This window comes from Rhamphochromis sp. 'chilingali' (genome assembly GCF_963969265.1).
Source record: "Rhamphochromis sp. 'chilingali' genome assembly, chromosome: 2".
Lineage (NCBI taxonomy): Eukaryota > Metazoa > Chordata > Actinopteri > Cichliformes > Cichlidae > Rhamphochromis > Rhamphochromis sp. 'chilingali'.
The window spans coordinates 41,571,799-41,595,870 of NC_137930.1; the positions used below are offsets into that span (position 1 = coordinate 41,571,799).

The 24,072-nt window shown below is 42.4% G+C and overlaps 2 protein-coding genes across 4 annotated transcripts; one reads left to right on the forward strand and one right to left on the reverse strand.

Moving 5' to 3' along the window:
* Positions 1 to 4,206: 4,206 nt before the first annotated feature.
* Positions 4,207 to 7,364, reverse strand: LOC308391879 (stanniocalcin-like). The gene is made up of 5 exons (XM_080874637.1): positions 7,206 to 7,364; positions 6,521 to 6,663; positions 6,340 to 6,447; positions 5,875 to 5,978; positions 4,207 to 4,755 (listed from the first exon to the last, which is right to left on the reverse strand). Exons 1-5 carry the CDS (start codon positions 7,318 to 7,320, stop codon positions 4,458 to 4,460), a joined length of 768 nt encoding a protein of 255 aa, XP_080730763.1. The 5' UTR covers positions 7,321 to 7,364; the 3' UTR covers positions 4,207 to 4,457.
* Positions 7,365 to 10,561: 3,197 nt separating this feature from the next.
* On the forward strand, positions 10,562 to 23,365 carry LOC308391594 (excitatory amino acid transporter 1-like). Of its 3 annotated transcripts, none has more exons than XM_080874248.1 (11): positions 10,562 to 10,695; positions 12,451 to 12,567; positions 13,834 to 13,976; positions 14,052 to 14,189; positions 15,079 to 15,283; positions 15,365 to 15,407; positions 17,097 to 17,377; positions 17,483 to 17,716; positions 19,081 to 19,275; positions 19,347 to 19,481; positions 22,604 to 23,365. In XM_080874248.1, exons 3-11 carry the CDS (start codon positions 13,838 to 13,840, stop codon positions 22,812 to 22,814), a joined length of 1,581 nt encoding a protein of 526 aa, XP_080730374.1. In that variant the 5' UTR covers positions 10,562 to 10,695; positions 12,451 to 12,567; positions 13,834 to 13,837; the 3' UTR covers positions 22,815 to 23,365. The 3 variants fall into 3 exon arrangements, with proteins under 3 accessions (XP_080730374.1, XP_080730375.1, XP_080730373.1); XM_080874249.1 differs by lacking the exon at positions 10,562 to 10,695 and adding an exon at positions 11,124 to 11,194; XM_080874247.1 differs by lacking the exon at positions 10,562 to 10,695 and having other exon boundaries at positions 12,340 to 12,567.
* Positions 23,366 to 24,072: the final 707 nt, after the last annotated feature.

A 24,072-nucleotide genomic window follows, 5' to 3' on the forward strand; every position in this document is an offset into this window, starting at 1 on the left:
TATTGGTGAAAATAGCTTTATGTTGTAAAAAACTGTTGTTGTGCCTTAATTTGTTGATGTTTTTACATACATTCCTTTTGAAAATACTAAAATTTGTATATTTATTTATTTTTGTTTGTCTGATAGCATTTATTTATAAAATAAATCGGACATTTCAAACAGTTACTCACTACTTGATTAGTCTTTTCACCAAGTACTTTTTTACTCTTACTTGAGTAACTTTTTTGACAACTACTTTTCACTTTTACTTGAGTAATAATATTTTAAAGTAATGCTACTCTTACTTGAGTACAATTTTTGGATACTCGACCCACCTCTGGTGATCACTGACTGTTTTTAGGAGCTTTTTGAGATTAAATAGAAGAAAATACATAACATTAAACATGTTAACAACACAAAAGCCATATTAAACGCAGACTACTTCTCCTGTTGCTACTTCAATCATGAAACTGATCAATGATCAGCTGATCGTCTCTCTTGTTTGTTTATTGCCCACTTTGAGCCAGAAACAGGAAACCAGCGGATGTCGAGCTAAACAACAGCAGCACGTTTAAGGTTGATTAGCTGTTGTTAGAATTTATTTAATATTAATTTCTAGTATCAGCTGGAGCCACAGCTGTAAAGCTGCTGGTCATGATATCGGTTTGTATATGTGGTAAGAGGGAAACATGAAGATGAAACCAGGAGACGTCCTTACTGACTCATCAGAGCTGAACAGGTGATGGAGAAACAGGTTTACCTTTTAGGTGACATGAATGAGTTGAAGGGAAGTAATGAACTGTTTCTGAGAGACAAATAACACCAGGAACCTTTGTAGCTGACGGCTGGTAACTGTGCAGGGTCGGGTCTGGCAAAGTTTTGCCTGGGGGCCAGGTAGGGCATTAGCAGGGAGAGGGGGGCACAAAGAAATACTTTTCTTTCTTATTCTCATTTAAAATGTCTAGCTTTTATTAAATAATTATCTAAATCTTACAACCAAAGTTTTCATCTGATGTAAAATGTATAGAAATCATACATATACCAACAAGACTGTACATCACTGTCACAACAGCGTTTGTTTTCATTCAAAGGCTTTATGGCTTTTCCTATAATACCTGGTGGGCTGGTCTCTAGTCAAAACGCCCAGGCCGATTTTTTGTCGCAGTCCAGCCCTGCCTGTCTCATTATGTTTGTGTTTGGGAGTGAACAATGGTAGGTGGCAAACACTGGGATGGTTTTTCTTGAAGAATGCTTGTCAGCAAAAGCACATTTAGACAGAGCGCCCATGACGCTTCTTACCTGTGTCTGTGTACTCTGAGTCCAGACCAGACTGAGCCAGAGAGAAGTGAACCAGCAGCAGCAGGGACCAGAAACGCATCATGTCCTAAGCATCAACTTACAGGGACATCCACACTCTGAGCACTCTGCAGCAACAACAAAACCAAACTCAACCACCATTATGTCACTAAGTCTTCAATTCAATTCAATTCAATTTTATTTATATAGCGCCAAATCACAACAGCAGTTGCCTCAAGGCAGTTTATATTGTACTGTATATCCTATAATAATAGATACAGAGAAAAACCCAACAATCATATGACCACCTATGAGCAAGCACTTTGGCAACAGTGGGAAGGAAAAACTCCCTTTTAACAGGAAGAAACCTCCGGCAGAACCAGGCTCAGGGAGGGGCGGCCATCTGCTGCGACCGGTTGGGGTGAGAGAAGGAAGACAGGATGACTTTAGGTGACTGTAACACATCTGCAGCATCATTGAAAACAGAGGGCGCTCCACTCACCCTCTGTGCAAACAGCTGTTCAGTCTATCTGTGTTTGTTAACAGGATCAGAGTGTGCTGGCTGTTGAAGGTCAGAGGCCTTTGAATCATCTCCTTTTGTTTAACCTCTCACTGATATGAACTGATCTCTTTGCTTTTACTGTATTTATTTTATTTTTATTGTACAGTAAACTTACCGAGAGGCTTCGTGCAGATGTTTGTGTGGCTGGGATCTCCACTGGAGTCTTTGGGTTACTGTTATGTTGTTCTACATGTCTTAAATCTGACAGACTTACCGTCTGTGATTATAACCAGACAATCAAACAAACTCCATCAGAGCTGAAATAAAAAGGAAACTTGAAGCTAAATAAAATAATAATAATAATAAATATTAGAACATAATAACCCTGGTTTAATGAAAGCGGAAAGCCACATCTCTGTGTGACATATGTTTAATTCCTTATTGAATATAAGAATATATAACATTATCAGCACAACACAGAAATGGCATTTATGGCATGATTTAGAGAAGCTGGACTCACTGTGTATTTCTTTATTTGTTTTTAAATTTATTATAGCTTTCACTTTGTTTTCACTTTCATCTAACTTTAATATTTTATTTTTAGTTAAATGATGGAGCAGAGCAAAAGCAAACAGCCTGACTGAGCACTGGTGGGGTCAAAGGTCACAGCAGTGGTACCTGTAGTCATTCATGCAGCAGATGACTCACCGTCAGTGGAAACAGAGAGGACTGACACGTTAGTTTGTCCTGGGATTTAGGCTCCAACCTCAACAGAAGTGTCCCGTAGCACGTCTACGCCTGAACCAGCGGCTCTAGTTATGGTTAAAACCCTGGTGGTGTGATTACAGATGCCCCCTGAGGGCGGGACGAGGGTCGTCCATTTACTGTAAGAGAAACACGGAGATGAAACGCCTACACAAGGTCATATTTACTCTGGAGTCCCTGTTTACTCAGTGACCACAATCTGCCAGGCGGTCTCTATTAAATACACTCATTATATAACAGTGCACTTTATGCGTTTTCACTAATAGGGACAAAACTGTAAATTCATTTTAATGCAAAACCTATGACTGTTACAGCTGCTCCCTCAATAACAGCAGGTGGGGGCAACTATGACACTAAAAATACATCATATTAAAGCAGCATTACTCACAGTATTCACAGTACTTCAATAGTACCTAAGAATGTAACTTTAAAATGTTTCGCTGGTATTCTTTTACATTTTTGAGCAGGATTAGTATCATCAAAGGGCCACGAATGCAGATATAGCACAACAAAGGTCAAATCCACATGAACAAATCCAGAAACAGACAAAACAAAGTCCAAAATCCAAAGGAAGCGGAGAATACTGGAAATTCCAGGAGTGGAAGGTAAACACAGAGGGAACACGCTGAGCAGGAGCAGGAAGTACACATCGAAGCTTCCTCTAGTGTGTTTTTTAGACACTAGCATGTGTCAGTTACCAGTATCCTGTGCCCTCATTGGTAGTTGCTTGAATTGTTCGCCTTGAAGTTGAGTTCTTGGGACCCGCCCACTTTGCTTTGGCAGAGTTGTTGTTTTTTTTAATCTCGTATGTGCTGAACGTCACTGACTGTCTGTGATTGCTGGTCTCTACATTTCTGTGAGTCATTTCCTATTTGGGAGCAGCTTCACAGTTTTCTCTGAGCCGTTGTCATTTGATCAGAAAACCCTGATCCCGCGTCCGCTCCCTCCTAATACCAGAGATGTCTTTGGGAGTGTGAAGGAGCACTAAATAAAAGTAAAAATACCACCGCATTTGACCTTATGTTACATATTTTACTGTATTTTATCTGAATGTGAGCTGTGCTGCTTTCCTCCTGCTCTCTGGGCTTGCTCCACTTTCCTATTGGCTGCCCTGCAGCCAATCAGATCCCTCCAGGGCCTTTCTAAGCTGTTTGAAGGTGAATTGCAGGGTCTTACATGAGAATGATCGTATAAACAGTAAATACAGGACCGGTATCACCAATCATTTCAACTTGAATGAATCTATATAGCTTTAAATGTGAATACTGAATAAACATAAACACTTTTTAATGGCACTGCATGACATGCTTCTGTTGTTTTAAACATTCTGTATAAATAAAAATGGCCGGCTGTTGCGTGTCACGCTTTGTTGCTTTGTGATTTTGAACGGCATCATCTTAGCTCAATAACGATTCCTCCTGAACTGTCGGGCAGCTGAGCTTCAGGTTTGCAGCTCTGCTTTGTTCTAGTTTATTCAATGGCCTCTGTTTTAAGTTGAGGTTCTATTTTTTGTTGCCCTTCCTGAACTCATTCCAGTGTCAATAAAAGGTTTCAAACTGACCCAGAACGATTCATGTTTCTCCACGCTCAGCACTGTCACTCTACTGAAGCCCCGCCCACCCAGAGGAAGTCGGATTCATACAAGAACATGACAGGAGCCGAAAGCCATCACATCACATTGTTTATTTCTAACACAGAACCAGAGACAGCACAGATGAGCAACACGGAGTAAATGAGCTCCACGGCCAGCGTGAGAGCATCTCCTCACCTCCGCGGCCTCTTGTCCTCCTGCATAAATTAACTTAATAAAAATAAATATGCATTATAATAATAAGTTGCTTTTATAGTCAGTCGGTGGCTGGACTGATGTTTGTGTAGTCAGGGCTGGCTGTGTGTTTATATCAAGCTGCGTCAACTACTCGTGGGCTTTAACTCCGTCTTCTTCCTCCTGGCTGTCTACGGACCTCCTGGCGAACAGGTGAGTGGGGTCTCGGCCTCTGAAGCCCGGCTGGATGTTGAACACGGGCATGTTCCTCCAGCTTGAGGGGTTATTGTAGGCGGCTGAGCCGGATTCTGCGGTGCAGGGTTTGTTCTGGATGAGCTGGAGGAAGATTTCCATGTCGGGGCCCAACCGGGACACGATCCCGGCCCTCACCGCCACCACCGTCTGCTCGTCGCAGGCCTGCAGCGTCTGGAGCAGGGTGCTGTAGTACCTGCAGGCCAAACAGACACATGTTCATCTCAGACCTTGGCCTTCTGCTTGACAGTTTCAGATTTGCATCAAAATTTTACAGTACAAAATTTAAACATTTATAATAAGTGGTGTAAAAGTTTAGTTTCATACATCAAAAAAAGTTTTTAACGGCTGAAGATTTCTTAAAAATTGTCCGTCGACCCATTTCAGGCCTGTTTTTTCTGCACATTGAGACTGAGGCCATGTTTGAACATGAATATATCAAAAACTATCAAAGATGAAAGCCTGAAATCATTACCTAAATAATACTAAAACACAACACAGAATACGTCTGAACATTAGATTCTTAATTTTTTTTTAAAAAATCTAATTCAATAACACAATTGAACAAATATCACAAACTGTAAGAAGAAAAAGAAAGTTCTGGAATTTCCAGATGAAACTCAAATTATAACTGAGAAATAACTTTAATGTAAAACGAATTCTTTGTTAGTGAGTAATACAGTTCACAAGCACCAGGAGTCGCCCCTCAGCAGGCTTCCGGAAGGTGTCCAATCAGAAGAAAAAGGGCTTTTTTAAGAGTTCTTAAAGAGACAGGAGCTAATATAATGATTCCTCTTAAACTTGTTCTTAAGATATTTTTACGTTCTTACAACAATATTTTTAATTGCCACCACTATACAAACATCACATGAAGGTTTTACTCCAGGCTCCACTTAACAGTGTCCACAGTAAACTATATAGTAAAAATGTACAGTATGAAAAAACAGTGGTCAGCAGCAAATATGTACCATGCAACAGCACGTGAGAGGACAGATGGGACTCTTGAATACCATGTCTGTCAAACCACACACTGAAATTTACTGTATGAGCCCAAAGTTCTCTAAGAACTCCTCCCTAAATGTCCCCCTTTTATAACTGGCCATCCTCCAGAAACTAGCTGAGGGGCAGTAGCATGTACTTTTTAGGTGTAGCTGCAACTTTACTTTAAGGCCAATTTTATAATTATAGATTTATAAAACATGCTAAGAAGCTAAATTAGGTACCATGTATGTTATCGTGCTATTGCTTTAGCATCTCCACTCTAAAGCAGGTGCGAGCATTGCCTCACCATTTTGTATGTGTACTGGGTGCTCACCTGTTGGGAAAATGAGTAGGCACCTGCACCACCTCTCCAATGGCGTCAGGGTTAGTCCTAGCCACAGTGCAGATGTCCAGGCTGGTGTAGCACTCTTCTTGAACCTTCGATGAGATGGACAAACACTGACTTAGGATCATAGAAGCACTTTCTCCTCTCCTCTAACCTGCAGAGGTAACAGGATGCTACAACACTAAAAGGATGGGGTTAAAGCTAACAGTGATACAGGTGTTTTCATATATAAACTGATGGAGACACTGAACAGGTTAGCCTGGTTCTGCTGGAGTTGTCTCCAGTTAAAGGAGAGTTTGTCTTCCCCACCTTCACCAGCTGCTGCTGTGAGACATTCCTTGGGATTTTTAATATCTATATAATACGGAGCTTTAACTTCATGAGCAAAAGCTAAATAAAAAAGAACTGAAGTGATTTTTATAAGGCAGCATAGAAGTTTGTGAGCTGGCAAACCTCAGCGATCATCCTCTGGAAGATGTTGCAGCGGCGGATGGACTGGAAGACTTTGCCCGAAATTCCCTGAGACATGCAGTGCAGACTCTTCTTGACGAACGTCTTACCCTGTGGAGAGAACATTGAGGTCAGACGACAGGTGGAGGACAGGTGGAGGACAGGTGGACAGTAAGTCACTAACCTCGGTGTTGAAGCTTGCGGCGGTGTGCAGGAACAGCTCGCAGAGCTCGTGCATCCCGTCGGTGTCGCAGGTGGAGTTTTCCAGACAGGAGAAGAACCCACAGCCGACGGTCACGGCGCCGCTCAAACATCTGGCCACATCAGCTGCAAACACACAAACATGCTTCACACTGGACTCACAGAGCTTTCCAGATGATTGACCCATCAAGCAGTCGCATATGGGACAGATGTGACTTGAATATGATGCAAACAAATGGAAGGAAAATATGATTTGAATAGAAAAAAGTGACGCATAAATTATGTTTTTACAAATAGGGAGGGCAGGAAGTTTTCTAAAGTTATCAGTACTCCATACTGGAACTGAGATGATCACCCCCCCCCCCCCCCCCCCCCCCCCCACCCCCACCCCTTCAAAAAACAATACATGAGTCCATTAATGGTCGCTGATCAAACTTCAGCTTTCTTTTAAAAGACAGTTTTTATGCTAATAATACTTCAACGACAGACAGAAGTGAGAGGATGAAGAACACCTGCTGCTGTGTTTAGAAGATTTAAAGCCAATAACCGATCAAATATCAGCTTATTGATCCGGTAATAATCAGGTACAGACTCCAAACATTAATGCGTTCACTGCAGTACTTGTACTTGTAGCAGACTACTGTGAGTGCAGTAACACAAGTACTCACTCGGGCTGTTGGCGGAGAAACGGGCCCGGCGGGGAGCCGCCTCCTCCGGCAGAGGCTCGAAGGCGGAGGAGGAGCAGAGGAGGAGGAGGAGGAGCAGAGCGGAGCCGCGGAGCATGGTGCCTCACACTGAGGATAAAGATGAAGCAGCAGGAGGAGGAGGTGCTGTGTGTCTGCTGTCTCCAGCTGAGTCTCCTGCATTTATACACAGTCAGCGGGGCTCGGACCAATCAGAGCGGAAGGTTTCGGTTGGGGGGGGCTGTTAATGGTTTATTGAGGAGTAATGAACTTGCGGAGTTAATTGGTTATTTCCACACGCAGAGGAGGAATTTCCGAGCAGCAGTGAACTCAGCGCATAAAGTTTGGACTTCAGGTTTGATTTAATGTGACAGAAACTCTCCTGAGCTCAAGTGTCACCTCAGCACACCTGAACATGAATATGGTGTCAGGTACAGCAGAGCTTTAACATGATAACATGGGGTCAACTGATCGGAGCGAACAGCTGTTCACATTGTGGAAGGTTAAATGAGCCGAACCCTCCACCAGCACTGCTGCATTCATACTTTTAATTCAATGCTGCAAAAATATTAAATAAATATTATTTCAATATTGGAGACTCAGACGGACTCCCGGCAGGTCAGCGACAGCCTGTGCCTGTGGTAGTCCTGAACCCTGAATCTAAACACCGAAGATCAACATCCGGAGGTTCACCTGTGTTTACATGTCAACACGTTCTCACGTGTGACGCATCAGAATAAAAGCATCAGGATAAACGAGCCTAATGTCTCCTATCAACTCGGGATAAGGTCACATTCACGAGGTCAGCCTCGCTCACTCTAACACTAACGGTGGAATTAAAGCGGAAGGTTTCGCTATGCTGCTGCTGTGACGTGACTGTGATGTGTTATCTTTACCGTGGGAAGTGGATGTGTTTAATTCCAGTCACGTTTCCAGATTTCCTGTGAGAGAAAACAAACAAGCACGCACTTACACACCGACACACACAAACTAGGATCGAGAACTGGAGTAAAGTAAAAGTACTTAGTACTTGCTCACAGGTCTGTCCAGGTACATTTCGCAGATTTTTGAATGGAGTCTGGTGGTCCCGTCCTGGTCGTCCTGATGCTGAAGCTTAGCCTACTTTCTGTTTTCTCCTTCAGTTTAAAACAACATGAAAACATTTATGAGCACTTTATTTTAAAAAAAGACATCATTCACCTGACACTTATTAACCTTTATGTTATTTAAACAGATTTTTACTGGTAACTTATTATTAATGATGACAGAGGTTTTATTAGACACAGCTGAGCGTTTTGCATTTTGGCATAATTTGTGAAACTTGAAATTGCTTTAGTACTGAATGGTAAAAATTAGGCTTTCTTGAGGGGTGGGGGTGGGGGGGTGTTGACCTGTAGTGTAGTTTTGATCTACTTTTGCTGCTGGTTCAGTGAATTTTGATTGAAGAGCGATGGAATCTGGACTTTGGGAATCTGTGAGATGTCCAGTTTCTGTATCGGATCGGCATGTCCTGTACATGGGATCCGTGCTTTGTGTGTGTGTGATTGCTGTAAAGTAAATAAAAAAGTAAAATTTAATTTATATAGCACCTTTCAAGATAAAAACCACAAAGTGCTTCACAGAAGCTAAAACATAAAAATAAAAATCAACCAAAAGCAAGTTTAAAAAGATGAGTTTTTAGCTGTTTTTTAAAAGCGACCACTGAGTCCACAGATCTCAGGCTCAAAGGGAGAGAGTTTCACAGTCTGGGGGCCACAGTTCCAAAAGCTTTGTCGCCTTTTGTTTTCAGCCTCATGTGTTGGACAACCAGCAAGCCCTGATCACATGACCTCAGGGACCTGCTGGGAATGTATGGATGTAAAAGTTCACTGATATATGTTGGTTTTTGTCCATGCAGAGCCCTGAAAGTCAAGGTCAAAACCTTAAAGTGGATTCTGAATTTAATAGGGAGCCAGTGCAGCTGGATCAGTAGGGGTGTGACATGGAAGTACTTGGAGGACTTGGTCAGAAGCTTTGCAGCAGCGTTCTGAACAACTTACAGATGCTCCAAAGAGGCTTTACATAAACAAGTAAACAAAGAATTACAATAATCCAGACGAGATGAAACAAATGCATGAATGACAATTTCTAATTCTGAGCCTGATACAATGGACTCAGCTTAGCAATGTTTCTCAGGTGATAAAAACAGGAGCAGACCAGAGATTTAGTCAGAGCTGAGTCAAGAGTTACACCAAGGTTCCTGACAGGTTTGGCAAATGTAGCAAGTGGGCCCAAGTTTGTGTATCTTTATGGTGATCTGTTGATAATCTAATCAGATTTCAATAAGCAATGTGCTGTTGATGAGGAAATTATATTTAATCAGGTTTTGTGTATAAAATCAATCATGTTATTGTTTTCACCAGCAGCCAGTCGCCGTCCCTCGTGAACCTGGTTCTGCTGGAGGTTTCTTCTTGCTTGAAAGGAGTTTTTCCTTCCCGCTGTCGCCAAGCTCTTGCTCTTGGTTTCTCTGTGTTATTATAGGTCCTTACCTGACAGCACGTCTCAAACTGAAGGCTGCAGGCCAAATGTGGCCCACCACATTGAGAGCTTCTGCATGATTGTCTTAAAATAAGTTTACTGTTTTCTGCTTAAAAGCGTATCAATGCATTTTAATTGTTTGAATCCCAGTGCCCCCGGTACCAGGGCGAGAGGGAGAACATCTGGTTTAACGTGATGTATTGCCAGATCTGTTATTTAAATATAGGTATGTGTGCCATCCACAGAAATGTCAGAATCTCATCTAAAAACTCATGAAACCATTTTAACTTGGTTGATAATTGATGCATCATAATGAGAGTCAGATGTGTTTCACTCAGTAATCAATAATTAAACTTTTGTTAAAGACGAGAAAAGCACAAGGGAAAAAAAACCTATACACAGCAATCATGAAACATGTCTTTAAAGTGAGAACCAGTGAAAACAAAGACCTTCATTTCATTATTTGATTATCCATAAAAGCAGAAACCACGGACAGGTGATCAGAGGTCTCTGCTCCTCGTCTTGTTCGTCTGAAGTGCTCGGCTTCTCTTTTTTGGATCTAGTTAAACTCGCTCTTTGTCTCATCAGCGTTTTGTGGGTGGTGTGGAAAAATCGACGTGTCTTATCAGCTCCCACGTTTAGATGGAGGCACGCTTGACCAGAGGAACCAGTGAACCTGCACGGCTCTGCTGACTTCATCAGCACGGAGGTCAAAGGTGCTGATAACCATCTGCACCCATCATGCTTCATCAACTCCCCCCACGGAAAACCTGCTGCCATAAAAACGGCAGCACTTGAGAGCAGCCCCTCACCTGAGCGTGGCCCTGAACACCAGGAGATTTATATTTTATATGGGAGCTTTGGAGAGTTTGGGGGAGTTATGGAGACTTCCGCATCAGCAGTGTGATTTCTTTTTCAGAAAAACTGAAATAAGTTTTTCTGGAAAGTTTTTAAAAAGGTACAAAAATGCCCATAGATGTGAAACAGGTGCAAGGTTTATATTTCATTTGTCAGGAGGTTCAACAAAAACTCGGGTGTGTGAATTTTCAGGCTTTGCTCACTCTTTTCTCACTCTGTTCCCAGGAAACAGAGAGCAAGGTCAGAGGTCAGAGTGAACTGTCTGCTGTCTGAAGCTTTGTTCTTGTGTTGTACACAGTCTGATGTTCTCATTCAGGGCAGGGATGAAGAGGAGGAGGAGTAAAAGGTTCTTATGAAGCCGCTCTACCTGAGCCTCACTCACAGCAGCAGCTGCTCTGTGTGTAAGCGCTTCCTGTCTGATGCAGTGTGAGCGATGCAGGTGAACCCGGGGTCAGGATCATGTTCAGGGACGAAGCTCCTGCTGAATACAGAACTCCTCATCTTCATCACAGTATATGATATGAAGCATGAAGCTCGGTATCAAGGAAACATCCTGCAGCCTCATCTGTCCTCTGCACAGGTCCGAGCACCATCAAAGGGTAAACGTGTCCAACCCCCCACTCTAACATCATCATCCTCAGGTGTTTAACTCACTTCCTGCTGAAAACATTTATCTAACAAGAAACACAGCACAACGTTTTGTTACTGCACACATTTAAAAAGCACGAGAAGAAGTGACGTAAGCTGAGAAACACCAAGTCTAAGGGCAGGGTGGCATACTGGGCAGCCAATCACAGCAATGAAGGGAGGCGGGGTTAACTGTCAGTATGGTGTGTGTGTGTGTGTGTGTGTGTGTGTGTGTGTGTGTGTGTGTGTGTGTGTGTGTGTGTGTGTGTCAAACCTCAAAAAAGATATTTAGTGTGAGTTCCATGGCCAGAGTAGAGGTCAAAGGTCACACATTGTGGGATCCATACGACTCCAGTTTCATTACAACTGGATGAAGAGTTTCTGACAGCGATCTAAAAATGAAACCAATTTTCACAAGATGTTACCGTTTCTGGCTTTAATGAAGAAGTTTCGGTCTGAGAAACAAGAGCAGCATAAAGTAAACCCAGCCTGCAGTCCGAAGCTTCGCCTCCAGCTTCACTAACAACCTCATCGTGTCAGAGATCAGAGCCGGTTCTCTGAGATGATCAGCTGATGCTGTTGTTTCTGTCGGTCAGATCCTGCTTTGAGCTCAGCCTGTTTTTAGGTATCGAAGGGCAGTATTAAAAATAGTAGCGAGTGTAGTAAAGCTGTCACAGGCCGATGTTCCTGCTTCATTCACTGCTGCCACAGTGACCGGGGAACAGTGTTTGTAGGAGGCTAGGCGACCTGATTTCAGGGGTATTCTTCACTAATTATACTCATCCCCCCGCAGGAACATGTTTCCATACAGTCAGGTCGCTCTTCATCTCAGCTTCAGTTTGTTCAGCTAATTGTGGTGCGTCGTTTACTCCAAGGAGTAACCTCAAACTATACCACGTCCTGAGGGAGGTGCGGCTTATTGTTTGATTGGCATCCTTTCACATAAATATGTGGATGCTAACCGAGCATCAAAGTCACACTTCAAGCTGAAGAAGGAGAGGAGTGCAGAAGAGGTGAGGAAGAGCGTTTGGAGGTGAGGAAGAGCTGGAACTTTCAAAGGCAGATAATGTGTCAGTGAAACAATCCTGTGATGTTTCTCAGAAACTTTTTCATCCACCTGGGCTTTACCTGAAAGTGTGTCACAGGGCTAACAGTGTTATTATGGGAGGATCATTATCTCACCCGCCCCCCTCCTCTGGATGCCCCCTCCTGTCTTTTCTGGTTGCAGTCGAGTTCTGGTTCCCACACCGAGGAGCTTCATCGCTCAGACTCTCTGTCCCTCTGCTGCTTTCTCTCCCTGCCGGGTCAACCTCAGCGTCTGAAGGGCCAACGCCACACCCAACAGGTAGGTGAAGAGCAGCATCTATCTCTGATTTGGATTAAAACGCCTGAATCTAAGCCATCATAGATGGTAACCCTACCTTAACCTTTCCTCATGCGATGGTAAACTTTTTCAATTTCAGCTGGAATAATTAATTTGTTTGCTCTCTAATTGCCAAAAATGTAATTAAAAACGAGATGCATTATTATCTCCCGGGGTTAGGGTTGGGGATGGTCATTACTGACGATAACTTAGACCTCAGAGAGGAAAGAGATAATGAAATACAGAATGGTAATAGAAATACTTCAGAGGGCTAAGTCACCCTAACTTTGGAGCAAAAAAGTACTTGGGTCTAGGAAAAATATGTCTTTTATGTCTGATAGAGTTATTATGTTTTCTGTCATCTGATTTTGAAGCCTTGGGAGAACAGTTAGGGATTCAGATTATCATCAGTGATGAATATTGCCTTGATTACTCTGCGGACATGGCAGCTGGAGTCTCAGTGCCGCTTATCTGATGTTTGATGTCCATTGCCTGGGATGAATTGTACTGTAAATTCTCCAAAGATGAGTTTGTGGTCCCAAAGTGGGAAGTACACACAGACCCTCACACTCACGATCAGATGACAACATTTACGTCACTCGTACCCAAGCAAGATCACAGACGTATAATTGAGGCTTTTGATGTGACAGGGTTCCCCTCTCAGCACCTATCAGGTCATAGGTGTCCCGTCTCAGGTTGGGGCAGTTTGTGTTTCAGCCACATGCTGTGGCACAGGCACAGTTTTAGAAATTAGATCATGTTACCTCTCAGATGAAATCTCACACATTAATTGGGACCTTGCATTTTTTTATGTTAAAAGATATTTAGTTGTTTCGAAGTAGGGAAATAATTCTATACAATGGGCTGGATATTAAACAAACCCAAGTACCCAACTCCTCTGGCGTAAAACGACCAACACAGTGGAGAATCCAACGAACGGCACAGAAGAAAACATGGCTAAAACAGCTCAAAGATGACATCGGAGATCGCAGAATAAATCTCGACGAGACCAGGACAATCGCCAACAATCGCAATGCATGGAAACGAGTTGTGAAGGAAATTCGACAACCACTGGCACCCACAGCAGCGTATGGGCTGAGGAGTTGATCCAGGCCTGGTGAAAATATAAGAAGGTGGATCCTTGACGGAAGCCTCAGTAATGAGCCAGTGCTTCAGTGCTGGTGAGTTCTGAAACCATCTAGGTTCACGAACCTAGTGACATCATGCTTCCATTTTTCATATTTTCAGCAGGATGCAGCGCATCAGGGAAAGCATTCACATTCGCACCATGAAGGCCAAGAGAAAAGTGGAGGAGATCTCTAAAGAGGACGTCCAGGCCTTCCTGAAGAAGAACTCCTTTGTGCTCTTCACAGTTGGAGCAGTTATTGTAGGTATGTACACCTGCTGCAAAACAGAGACATCTCTTCAGTTTTGTAGTTGTTAATAGGAACGTGCTCTGACTGCAGGAATCGTTCTCGGATTCGCGCTGCGCCCCTACAAAATGACCTATCGAGAAGTGAAGTACTTCTCCTTCCCTGGAGAGCTGCTGATGAGGATGCTGCAGATGTTGGTCCTGCCTTTGCTGATCTCCAGTCTAATAACAGGTACAGTGCACAGCTCAGTGGTCATCCTCCAAGTTTGGAAAAGAAATGGTGACCAACCAGTCAGAAAAGTGGTTTGTAACTGTGATGGCGACAACTGCTGTAAAGTGTCATCAGCTACGTTCACCTTTAACCTCGGTATGATTTGTTATTAAGCTGTTTCCTTAAAACCTCTTAACATCATCAGCAAACCGTCAGGACTTTGGCTGTTACCTCTAAATTAGGCCTAAACGCTTTGTTGGTTTTACTAAGCTCCCTCTGGGTTAGGTGGGGTTTGGGTTATGTTAAAATCATTTTCCTAGCATTTTCACCTCAAGAAATCTTTGAGGATTGTGAAAATCTCTTTACATTACAGGTAAGCACTGATGGATGGTGTGCATTACTGTGTGACTTCACAACATAATCACTGTACATGCTGGGCTGTAATAACCTGACAGACACAAAATGTAGTAATTTTCACACCATGAAAAGATCAGCAGTGTCCCAGCTGAGCTGATGGAGGTGGTTCAGAGGGAGGTCGTCCCTACAAACTAATACTCACTGAGAGTCAGCCTTCAGCCCGGTCTGGTGATGAAGAGGTTCCCACTGATTCACTAACAAAAGAGGCAAAATTGAACTTTTTTTTCTGCTGTAACCAAGCATCGACCTCCAGGGTTGGAATATGTAGCTGAATTCTAAGTCAGTCATTACCATTAACCATTAATACTAAAATAAGTCATCCCTCTCCTCTCTCACTGAATACCTGTTTTTCTCTGACAGGATTTGTTTTTTAAACCATCAAATGTTCATCCATTAAACTCATATGTTGTTAGACGATTAATTCATAACATTCCTACTATGATCTGGAAAAACTGTGTTAATGATCAAACATATCCCGCCCTCTTTCCATCAGGAATGGCAGCTTTGGACAGCAAAGCCTCAGGAAAGATGGGCATGAGAGCCGTGATTTACTACATGACCACAACCATTATCGCAGTGTTCATCGGTATCATCATCGTGCTCATCATCCACCCGGGAAAAGGCTCTAAAGATGAGTTTGGGAAGCAGCAGACCATCGAGCAAGTCAGTCCTGCCGATGCCTTCCTGGACCTGATCAGGTAGCTACAACAGTGATGCAGTCACAGTTTTAACTGAAGTTAGTCCACGCTGTCTCAGAATGACCTGTTTTCTCATTTCAGAAATATGTTCCCACCAAACTTGGTCCAAGCCTGCACGCAACAGGTGAGCTTTATCTTTTATACCTGGTAAACTAGCTCCTGCAGCTGTTATCACTGGAACAGAAATGTTGGCATGTTAATCTCTCCAGCTGGATCATAGATCGTTTATTCCAACTACATGTTGGTGTGTACAGAGTGCTTGGAAATTTCAGCTGAACAAAGCTCAGTCTTTAAGCACTGATGAAACTTGACATGCTACTAGTCTTTTTAACCTGATGTCACCCTGAAGCTCTCACTGGGTCTGAAATTTTCCTTCCTGCCAACTCCAGCTCACTGAACGATTACAGCTCCAAGAATCTTTCAGCATGAACCCGAAATGAACCCACAGCTCGCTCCTTTTCACCTCTCACCTCTTCTTCACCCTCTCATTCACATAGAGATGCTGAGGTGCAGAAGTTTACCTCTCACTGGTTTCCAGGAGACAACAGAACAGCTCCAAACATGTCAAACTCAGAGCTTCATCTGACAAAATCAGCAGACACAGAAGTGAGACGATGGCTGTGCTGTGATTTCAGGTCCATTCACATGAATGTCTCACTTTATACAGCCTCCCTGACCATGCCATCAGGCTGAGCTGGTATGCACTGCAGTCAGATCCAGCCTGAACATTAAAGTGACGTACACTTTTAAGTGAAAGCACTGAAGATGACTTTACCAGCAGTCCAAAAAACACTTAGCTTTGTTTAAAAAGTTTCATTTAAATAATTGACATTTACATTCATGAGAAAAGTTAAAGAACTCTTCTTGCTCTTCTTCACCACTCTCACACTGGCTAATGGCGCCGTACGACAAAAGTGGCCTCATATCCACTGATGAAGCTGCTGGTTTACTGTTGTTTCTGCAGGTCGTGCACCCCTCGATTTTTGTAACCTGGCATGTTTTGCTGCTGCTGAAGCAGCGGGGTTGAAGACACGCGTGTACAATCATGTTTTAATGATCCATCAGTGAGAGACTCCGAGATTCATTGATTTTACAGAGAGAGACAACTTCTGGTTGCAAAAAGTTTCTAAATAAAAGTTGTGCAGATGTTGACGGTGGAGAGGTTTTTGTATAAGAGCTGGTCTTGATTATCAGTAGATCAGAACCAAACCACACTCACTCGGAAGAGGAACCTGATGAGAAATTAATGCTTAACAGGGACACTCAAACTGGAGTCCATTTTTAATCCTGATATGAGATAAAAAAGCAGTTAGGGGCAGATTTTTCCCTCTAAAAATTAAAACTCTCTAAACACGGGTGCACATTAACCAAACTCAAACCCCAGAGGGTTTACTTGTGATGGTGAAGAAGGACTTTGAATAGAAATTATAAATCTTACTGATTTTTTTTTCTCTTCTAGTAATACTTCCTGAATAACGTTATCTCCTGGTCTCCTGGAAAAAACGGTCATGATTTGATGGCTAAGTCTGAGCTGTAGACAGGCTGATGTTGATGCTGTTTAGACAGAGAATAGCAATCAGTTCAAATGGTTTCTCAATAAATATTGATCAAATATTCGCAAAGAAGAAATAAAATGCATCGTTTTTGGTTACTAAATGATGGTGGACGAGACAACGTCAGAGTAATATTACTGCGCCTATTTTTAAAACAATATAAACACTTTTAAGCCATTTACATCTAAACTCTCTGATTTGTTGCGTGCTGAACTGTTCCGCTCGTCTAACCTTATTCCTTTAATTCTCCCATTCTCCAGTTCAAAACCAAATATGGAAAACGAACAGTTCATGTGACGGTGACTGTGAATGACACCCTCTTTAACTCAACCAACGGCACCCAGGAGACCATGGAGATCACAAGAGAGGAAGTTATCCCGGTGCCAGGTCAAGTGAACGGGGTCAATGCTCTCGGGCTGGTGGTCTTCTCCATGTGCTTTGGTCTAATCATTGGCAACATGAAAGAGCAGGGCCAGCTCCTGCGGGATTTTTTTGACAGCCTGAACGAAGCCATCATGCGCCTGGTCGCCATCATTATGTGGTAAAACATCTGAGATTTCACTGGGAAATGTTTTGAATAAAAAGCAGTTCCCTGTCCACCATGAAAGTTATCTGCAGTAACGCACCACTCTTCACTTCTTCTCAGGTATGCCCCCATTGGCATCTTGTTCCTGATTGCAGGAAAGATTGTGGAGATGGACGATCTGACCCAGATGGGTGGCCAGCTGGGCATGTATACCATCACGGTCATCATCGGCTTGATGATCCATGCTGTTCTTATTCTGCCCACTCTTTATTTTGTCATTACTCGCCAGAACCCCTTCATCTTCATCGCAGGGCTCCTGCAAGCTTTGGTAACGGCTCTGGGGACCTCCTCCAGGTGAGCAACTTCTACCAAACTTCAACAAATGGAAGTTTTGGTGTTTTCTATTGACAGAAACACCAAAACACACCAATTTTCTTTTTGTTCATTAAATATACTTTTGCCAGAGAAGATGAGCCAAGTTACTCAAAAGACAGAAATATTTGACCTTAACTGGTGCATTCTAGTTGCAGTCATTGTTGTAAACAGCTGTAGTTGTAGCTGTAGATGTAATGGTTGATGTAAGTTGCGTTGGTTGGTTTCGTTGTCTAATGAGTGAGCCAAATGTGGCTGAAACTTAAAAAACTACAACTAAGATGGTCCAGTTTATATGGACTTCAGGTACATGTAAACTGGATCGTTTGGGTGAAACTCATCTTAAATAATTTCTGTCAATCACACATTAATTCATATCTGAGGGCCCTCAAAGATCCAAATAAATGTCTTCCATCTCACCATTTAGTTTTCAGGCTTTAACTTTGTCAAGGTTTGTTCATGTTTGAGGTTACTTACAAAAAAAGTATACTATACTCATAAATATGCACTGATTAGTCCGTAATTAGATTTTCTGACAAAGTGATCTGTTCTCATAAACTTAAGATTCATCTGTTACGTAGGAGCGGGCACCGGTTTGTGGAAGCTGTGGAAGGACATCTCCCGTTTTTGTGGATGTGGTTATTAGATATATGATCCTTCCATCTCCAGACAGCTGAAAATGAGTCAGCTAAACAAAAACAGCTGCTTCTAACATCATGCTAGCTAATGTTAGGATCAGATGTACTAAAAATGACACTTTCCTTCTAATGTGCTCAGCGTGCAATAAGTTTAAATCTACTGCAAAATCTGTTTCACTAACAGCAGCTAAAAGCAGTTAACAGAAGCTAACAGCAGCTGACAGTAGCATATCCAAAGCAACTTATCTCAGTATGGCCGTCATTGTTCAGAGGTGGTTTAGTTGAATAGTTGGTTAACTGGTTGTAGGTGGTTGGTTGCAGTTTTCAGTTTAGTTGACATGCTACATGCTGTAGGGTGTGTTGTTGCTGTTCAGTTGCAGTGGTTTGGGTAATGTCAGCAGTTGTTTTGCTGCTGTAGTTGCAGTAAATGGTTTAGTTCCAGGAGCAGTACGTAGTTGCAGCTGTTGTCGTAGATATATGAGCTGGTTATTGTTCTGTGAAAACCTCTTTCTAAAACACGATCTTGTTCTTCTTGTTGACATGTTCCGTTATTTTTACCACATTTATTGTTTCAACTAGAGATGTCTGTAAATGAGGCGTAAAAAATGAACCCGCTCTCGGTGCTGAGCACTATAATAGTGTGTCTGAAACACTTTTCTCTGTTTCTCTGGATGCTTTAAAATCCTCCTCCTCTCTGCTATCATGCAGCTCGGCCACGCTGCCAGTCACCTTTAAATGTCTGGAAGAAAACAACAGAATCGATAAGAGGATCACTCGCTTTGTGCTGCCCGTGGGCGCCACCATCAACATGGACGGAACCGCACTGTATGAAGCATTGGCAGCCATCTTCATTGCTCAGGTCAACAACATGGAGATGAACTTTGGACAGATTATCACCATCAGGTAACTAAAGTCCTAACAGGCGTCTTCATACTCAAACTCTGTGGATTTATGTCTCTTTCTCCTTCTAAAAGTATCACAGCAACTGCAGCCAGCATTGGTGCTGCCGGCATCCCTCAGGCAGGTCTGGTTACCATGGTGATTGTGCTGACCTCCGTCGGACTTCCCACTGATGACATCACTCTCATCATTGCAGTTGATTGGTTCCTGTAAGTACCTTCTTGTTGGTAATCACTGTTGGTAGACCAGCTCACTCATCATGTAAATGTAGGCAACAAGACCTTCACAAGTGCTGATCTTCATCAGCACTTTGTTGTGTTTGTCTTCATCGCCGGTGGCTTCACTGTTTTAGTGCTTAAAGGACCTCCGCTGTGCTGGTTAGACTCCGATTTATCCCACAGATTCCAGTTTGAACAGAGAGTCTTGGTGTTTCACGGGGCTCTGTACTCGGACCATTACACATGCTTCGCCAAGACCAAGGCCTTTAAACACAAGGCCACTGGATGGCTTTGGAAAATGTGAAGGAAAGCATAGATTTTGGACTTTTAACAGTATTTTCATATGTTTTACAAGTTTCACAGCCTTTCCTACTGATATGGCCATTCATACTACACCAAAGTATCTAAGTAAGAGATAAACATTATCAGAAAACATCTTGTTTTTCACCATCTACGATAGAAATTTCAAATTTATATTCAATTCAATTGTATTCATATCATGCAAAATCACAGCAGTTGCCTCAAGGTGTTTATGATGGTACTAAAGACAGAAAGAAAGAAACTACGAAAAATGTTGTATTTGATCACTACAGCTCACTCTGGGCAATCAGCTAGCAGAACCTTCTCTGTTGTTTTACCCATTTAGTTCTTACAATTTAAGCTGCATTGTGGCATATTTCTTTAATTTTCTACGGCCACTTTTATTTATCATGCAGAAAAGCAGAAAAACTGAGACATCCTGTTAAACTTACACTTCTTTTTCTTATACTAAAATATTTCAGGCATTAAACGCGCAGGTAAACCTCCTTACACTGACAGAAAGGCGAGTTTCACTGGTGTGATCCATTTAAAATCAAAGTGATCCATCAAGTAATGTGAGTTAGACATCCTTACAGTAGACGACATTAGAAAACATTGCATACACATACATTCAATAAAGCTACTGTTTAACAAACTGTTTAATGAACAAGATCAGCTTTGTGGGATTTGAGTACCTGGATGATTGGATCCACAGGGAGGTTAGTGTTGATGTTACCTTAACAATAACATTATTTCACCACTCTGTAATCAGTAGCTTTCCAGAACCTTCGCTTTTGAAACCACTCTTTTTCAGTGCTAATGTGAAAGGAGTCTTATCAAGTATAAACGCTGTTGTGTAAAGTACCCGTACATGAATTATCTCTCATTTAAAGGTCAAATACAGCTCCATGTCTACAACCACCTAGTGACACATTTTTCCCGCTCCCATGAGTCTCGCTCCACATCTTCCCTTTTGTATTAAATATTTTTGCAGTGAGTTTTAACATAGAAACATAATTAGGTTTCCCAAATTAATCGTTTCAATTAGAATACCCTTCCCTGAAATTACTCAGCTAACTGGGGTAATAAGAAAAAACTCTGCTCTAACTAGGATGCTTCAGGAGGACTTTCCACCTGGAACAGAAGGAAGTGAAGAGCCTGATATGCCAACTCTGCTCAGTTATCCTGGTTTATGCCACAAAGTCCGAATATCTATCGCCCATCCATTCATCTGTCCATCCAACCATCTATTCAATTCAATTTAATTCAACTTTTACAGCACCAAATCACAACAGTTGCCTCAAGGCACTTTATATTGCGTTATTAGTAGTAGTATAATATTTTACAATAATACAAAGAAAACAGAGAAAACTCCAACAATCATATGACCCCCTATGAGCAAGCACTTTGGTGACACTGGGAAGGAAAAGTTTTAACTTCCAGCAGAACCAGGCTCAGGGAGGGGCGGCAATCTGCCACCACCGTTTGGGGTGAGGGGAGGAAGACAGGACAAGGACATGCTGTGGAAGAGAGCCAGAGAGTAAAAACAAGTATGATTAAATGCAGAAAGGTCTATTAACATTTGATGCGTAAAGAAGAAACACTCAGTGCATCATGGGAATCCCCCAGCAGCCTGGTGAAAGTTTTAAGCCTAATCTTAAAAGTAGAGATAGTGTCTGTCTCCTGAATCCAAACTAGAAGCTGGTTCCACAGAAGAGGGGCCTGAAAACTGAAGGCTCTCCCTCCCATTCTACTTTTAAATACTCTAGGAACAACAAGAAAGCCTGCAGTGCAAGAGCGAAGTGCTCTAATAGGGTGATATGGTACTACAAGGTCATTAAGATAAGATGGGGCCTGATTATTTAAGACCTTGTATGTGAGGAGCAGGATTTTAAATTCCAGATTTTACAGGGAGCTAATTAAGTGAAGCCAATACAGGAGAAATCTGCTCTCTCTTTCTAGTCCCTGTCAGGACTCTTGCTGCAGCATTTTGGATTAGCTGAAGGCTTTTCAGGGAAGAGCGAATAACGAATTACAGTAGTCCAGCCTAGAAGTAATAAATGCGATAAATGCATTAAGTACTTTTTCAGCATCACTCTGAGACAGGATATTCCTAATTTTAGAGATATTGCACAAATGGAAGAAAACAGTTCTACATATTTGTTTAATACGTGTATTGAAGGACATGTCCTGGTCAAAAATGACTCCAAGGTTCCTCACAGTGTTACTGGAGGCCAAGGTAATGCCATCCAGAGTAAGAATCTGGTTAGATACCATATTTCTAAGATTTGTTCAGCTGCTATGTTCAGCTTTTTGGTCTGTGGTTGCTGTTTTTATACCCTAACCAGAAAACCAGCTGGCTCTCAGACCAACTGGTGTTCTCCGTGTTTTGCTGTTTGCAGCTTCAGACACTCATACGTCTGTGTAATGAGAGCGTATGGAAGCCTGCAGGAAGCAGAAAGTTCAGAGAGGTGTGCAGGACGTTTGAAAGTAGGCCAATCCTTTCACGTGCTCCGCTCTGAAAGCTCATTCACAGACTGTAGACCTGTGATAAAGATTAAATCCACAAAGTTCCAGAAAGCTTAGTGTTTCCGAACAGGAACAACCTCTGCAGCATCCATTTCCACAGAATAAAAACTGTTTATTCTGCTTTCAGCAGGCTTCCAGAACACAATTATTGTTTTATAAATCAGGAGATTAATGAAGGTGTTTCTGTGGATCTTTTAAAGATTTCTTCCTTTGAATGGACAGTCTGAAAGCACACGTGCTCGCCCTTTGTGTGTCTTTGCCCTCTGACCTCTGGTTTCTTATAGGGATCGTCTGCGCACTACCACCAATGTCCTGGGCGACTCGATTGGCGCTGGCATTGTCGAGTTCCTGTCCCGACACGAGCTCCGCAGCAAAGATGTGGAGATGGGAAACTCAGTGCTGGAGGAGAAGGAGAGAAAGAAACCTTACAAACTCATCTCCCAGGACAGCGACTTCGAGAATGACAAACGCGGCCACAGCGAATCCAACATGTAGCTCTGAGGTCGGCAGGTGCGCATGTAGGGTTCCCGACTCCCAGAGCGGGGACCGGATCTACTGTCATGACTTCACATCGTGGCTTTGTTAACATTCCTTTACTGGTCCATCCCAGAGGCCAAAACCACATCATCCATCAGTGTGTCACATAGTTAGCTAGTGTCCGACTTGTGTTTGCTGCTCTCATTACAGGCTGGGCGTCGGCCATATAAAAGGACCCCCAATAAAAGGAAGTGGGGACAAAGCTCATCTGTTAAACTGAAAAATATAATCACACTCTGTGGTTTCAGTCACAGACTGTATAAAAAGATAGAAACAGTCATCACTAGTTTGACTCTAGACCTTCATTAATCTCACGATTTATTAAACACGACTCGGTAATAAACCATTCACTGAGGTCAAAGGTGAAGGGAGGAGGAGGGGCATATCAATACATACATCTGTGAAACAAGAGTTGCTCCCTGTTGGTTGTTACCAAGAATGAAGTTCCAATCTTTTACATATAGTCGGTGATTTTGACCTAATTTAAAATCCTAAAAGAGTTGCTTTATCTTCCTGACTTTAGCATACTGATATTGTGATTATTATTATTATTTTATAGCTTAGTGATACCGCCTCATGCACACACCTAAACCTTTGCACTCTGTGTGTGAGTCAGCAAGACTCACTGAGGTTTTTATAAAGTGCTAATGTACGTTAGACATGAAACATAAACGTGTTAACGTTAATGATTTCATCATAAAGCTGTAAATTGGTGTTTTGTTTATTCTGACTTCAGTGAAATAAACAGAGCAAATCACTTCCTGTCTGTGTCCTTTCATCTGAAATATGGAACATGAAATAATAAAATCTGTGTGGTATGAAATACAAAGGCTGCTTTGTTTGCATGCGTGTCAAATGAAGTGTGTCATGCACATTGAGGGTTTTGGAACAATTTGCAAACCGGAGACACAAACTGACGATCATGAGGAAGCTCGTAACTAATCAGGACGAGCAGCCGGCAGCTATAACAACTATAAAAACATCTCACAAACCTTCATCTGTGGCATATTTTTGGCTTTCTGCTAAATGCTTCTTAACTGCTGCTGGGTGTGTTGTGTGGCCCTCGTTACACCGACTCTCATTATCATTAGAATAAAGCACTGTATGAATAAATATTTAAAAAATTTGGCCTGAGGAAGTATATAAACCCTCTCCTCGTTCCTGCTGCTCTCTGACTCTGATTGGTCACTTTCAAAATAAACTTCCTGTTTCCCCC

What these genes read in the sequence shown, in the direction of transcription:
- LOC308391594 (XM_080874248.1), top strand. Translation starts at nt 13,838, where the DNA reads ATGCAGCGCATCAGGGAAAGCATTCACATTCGCACCATGAAGGCCAAG. An exon ending in AGTTGGAGCAGTTATTGTAG is followed by an intron (nt 13,977 to 14,051) that starts GTATGTACACCT and finishes CTCTGACTGCAG; the next exon opens with GAATCGTTCTCGGATTCGCG. An exon ending in GCCTTCCTGGACCTGATCAG is followed by an intron (nt 15,284 to 15,364) that starts GTAGCTACAACA and finishes TTCTCATTTCAG; the next exon opens with AAATATGTTCCCACCAAACT.
- LOC308391879 (XM_080874637.1), bottom strand. Translation starts at nt 7,320, where the DNA reads ATGCTCCGCGGCTCCGCTCTGCTCCTCCTCCTCCTCCTCTGCTCCTCC. An exon ending in TTTCTCCGCCAACAGCCCGA is followed by an intron (nt 6,664 to 7,205) that starts GTGAGTACTTGT and finishes GTGTGTTTGCAG; the next exon opens with CTGATGTGGCCAGATGTTTG. An exon ending in CCGCAAGCTTCAACACCGAG is followed by an intron (nt 6,448 to 6,520) that starts GTTAGTGACTTA and finishes TTCTCTCCACAG; the next exon opens with GGTAAGACGTTCGTCAAGAA.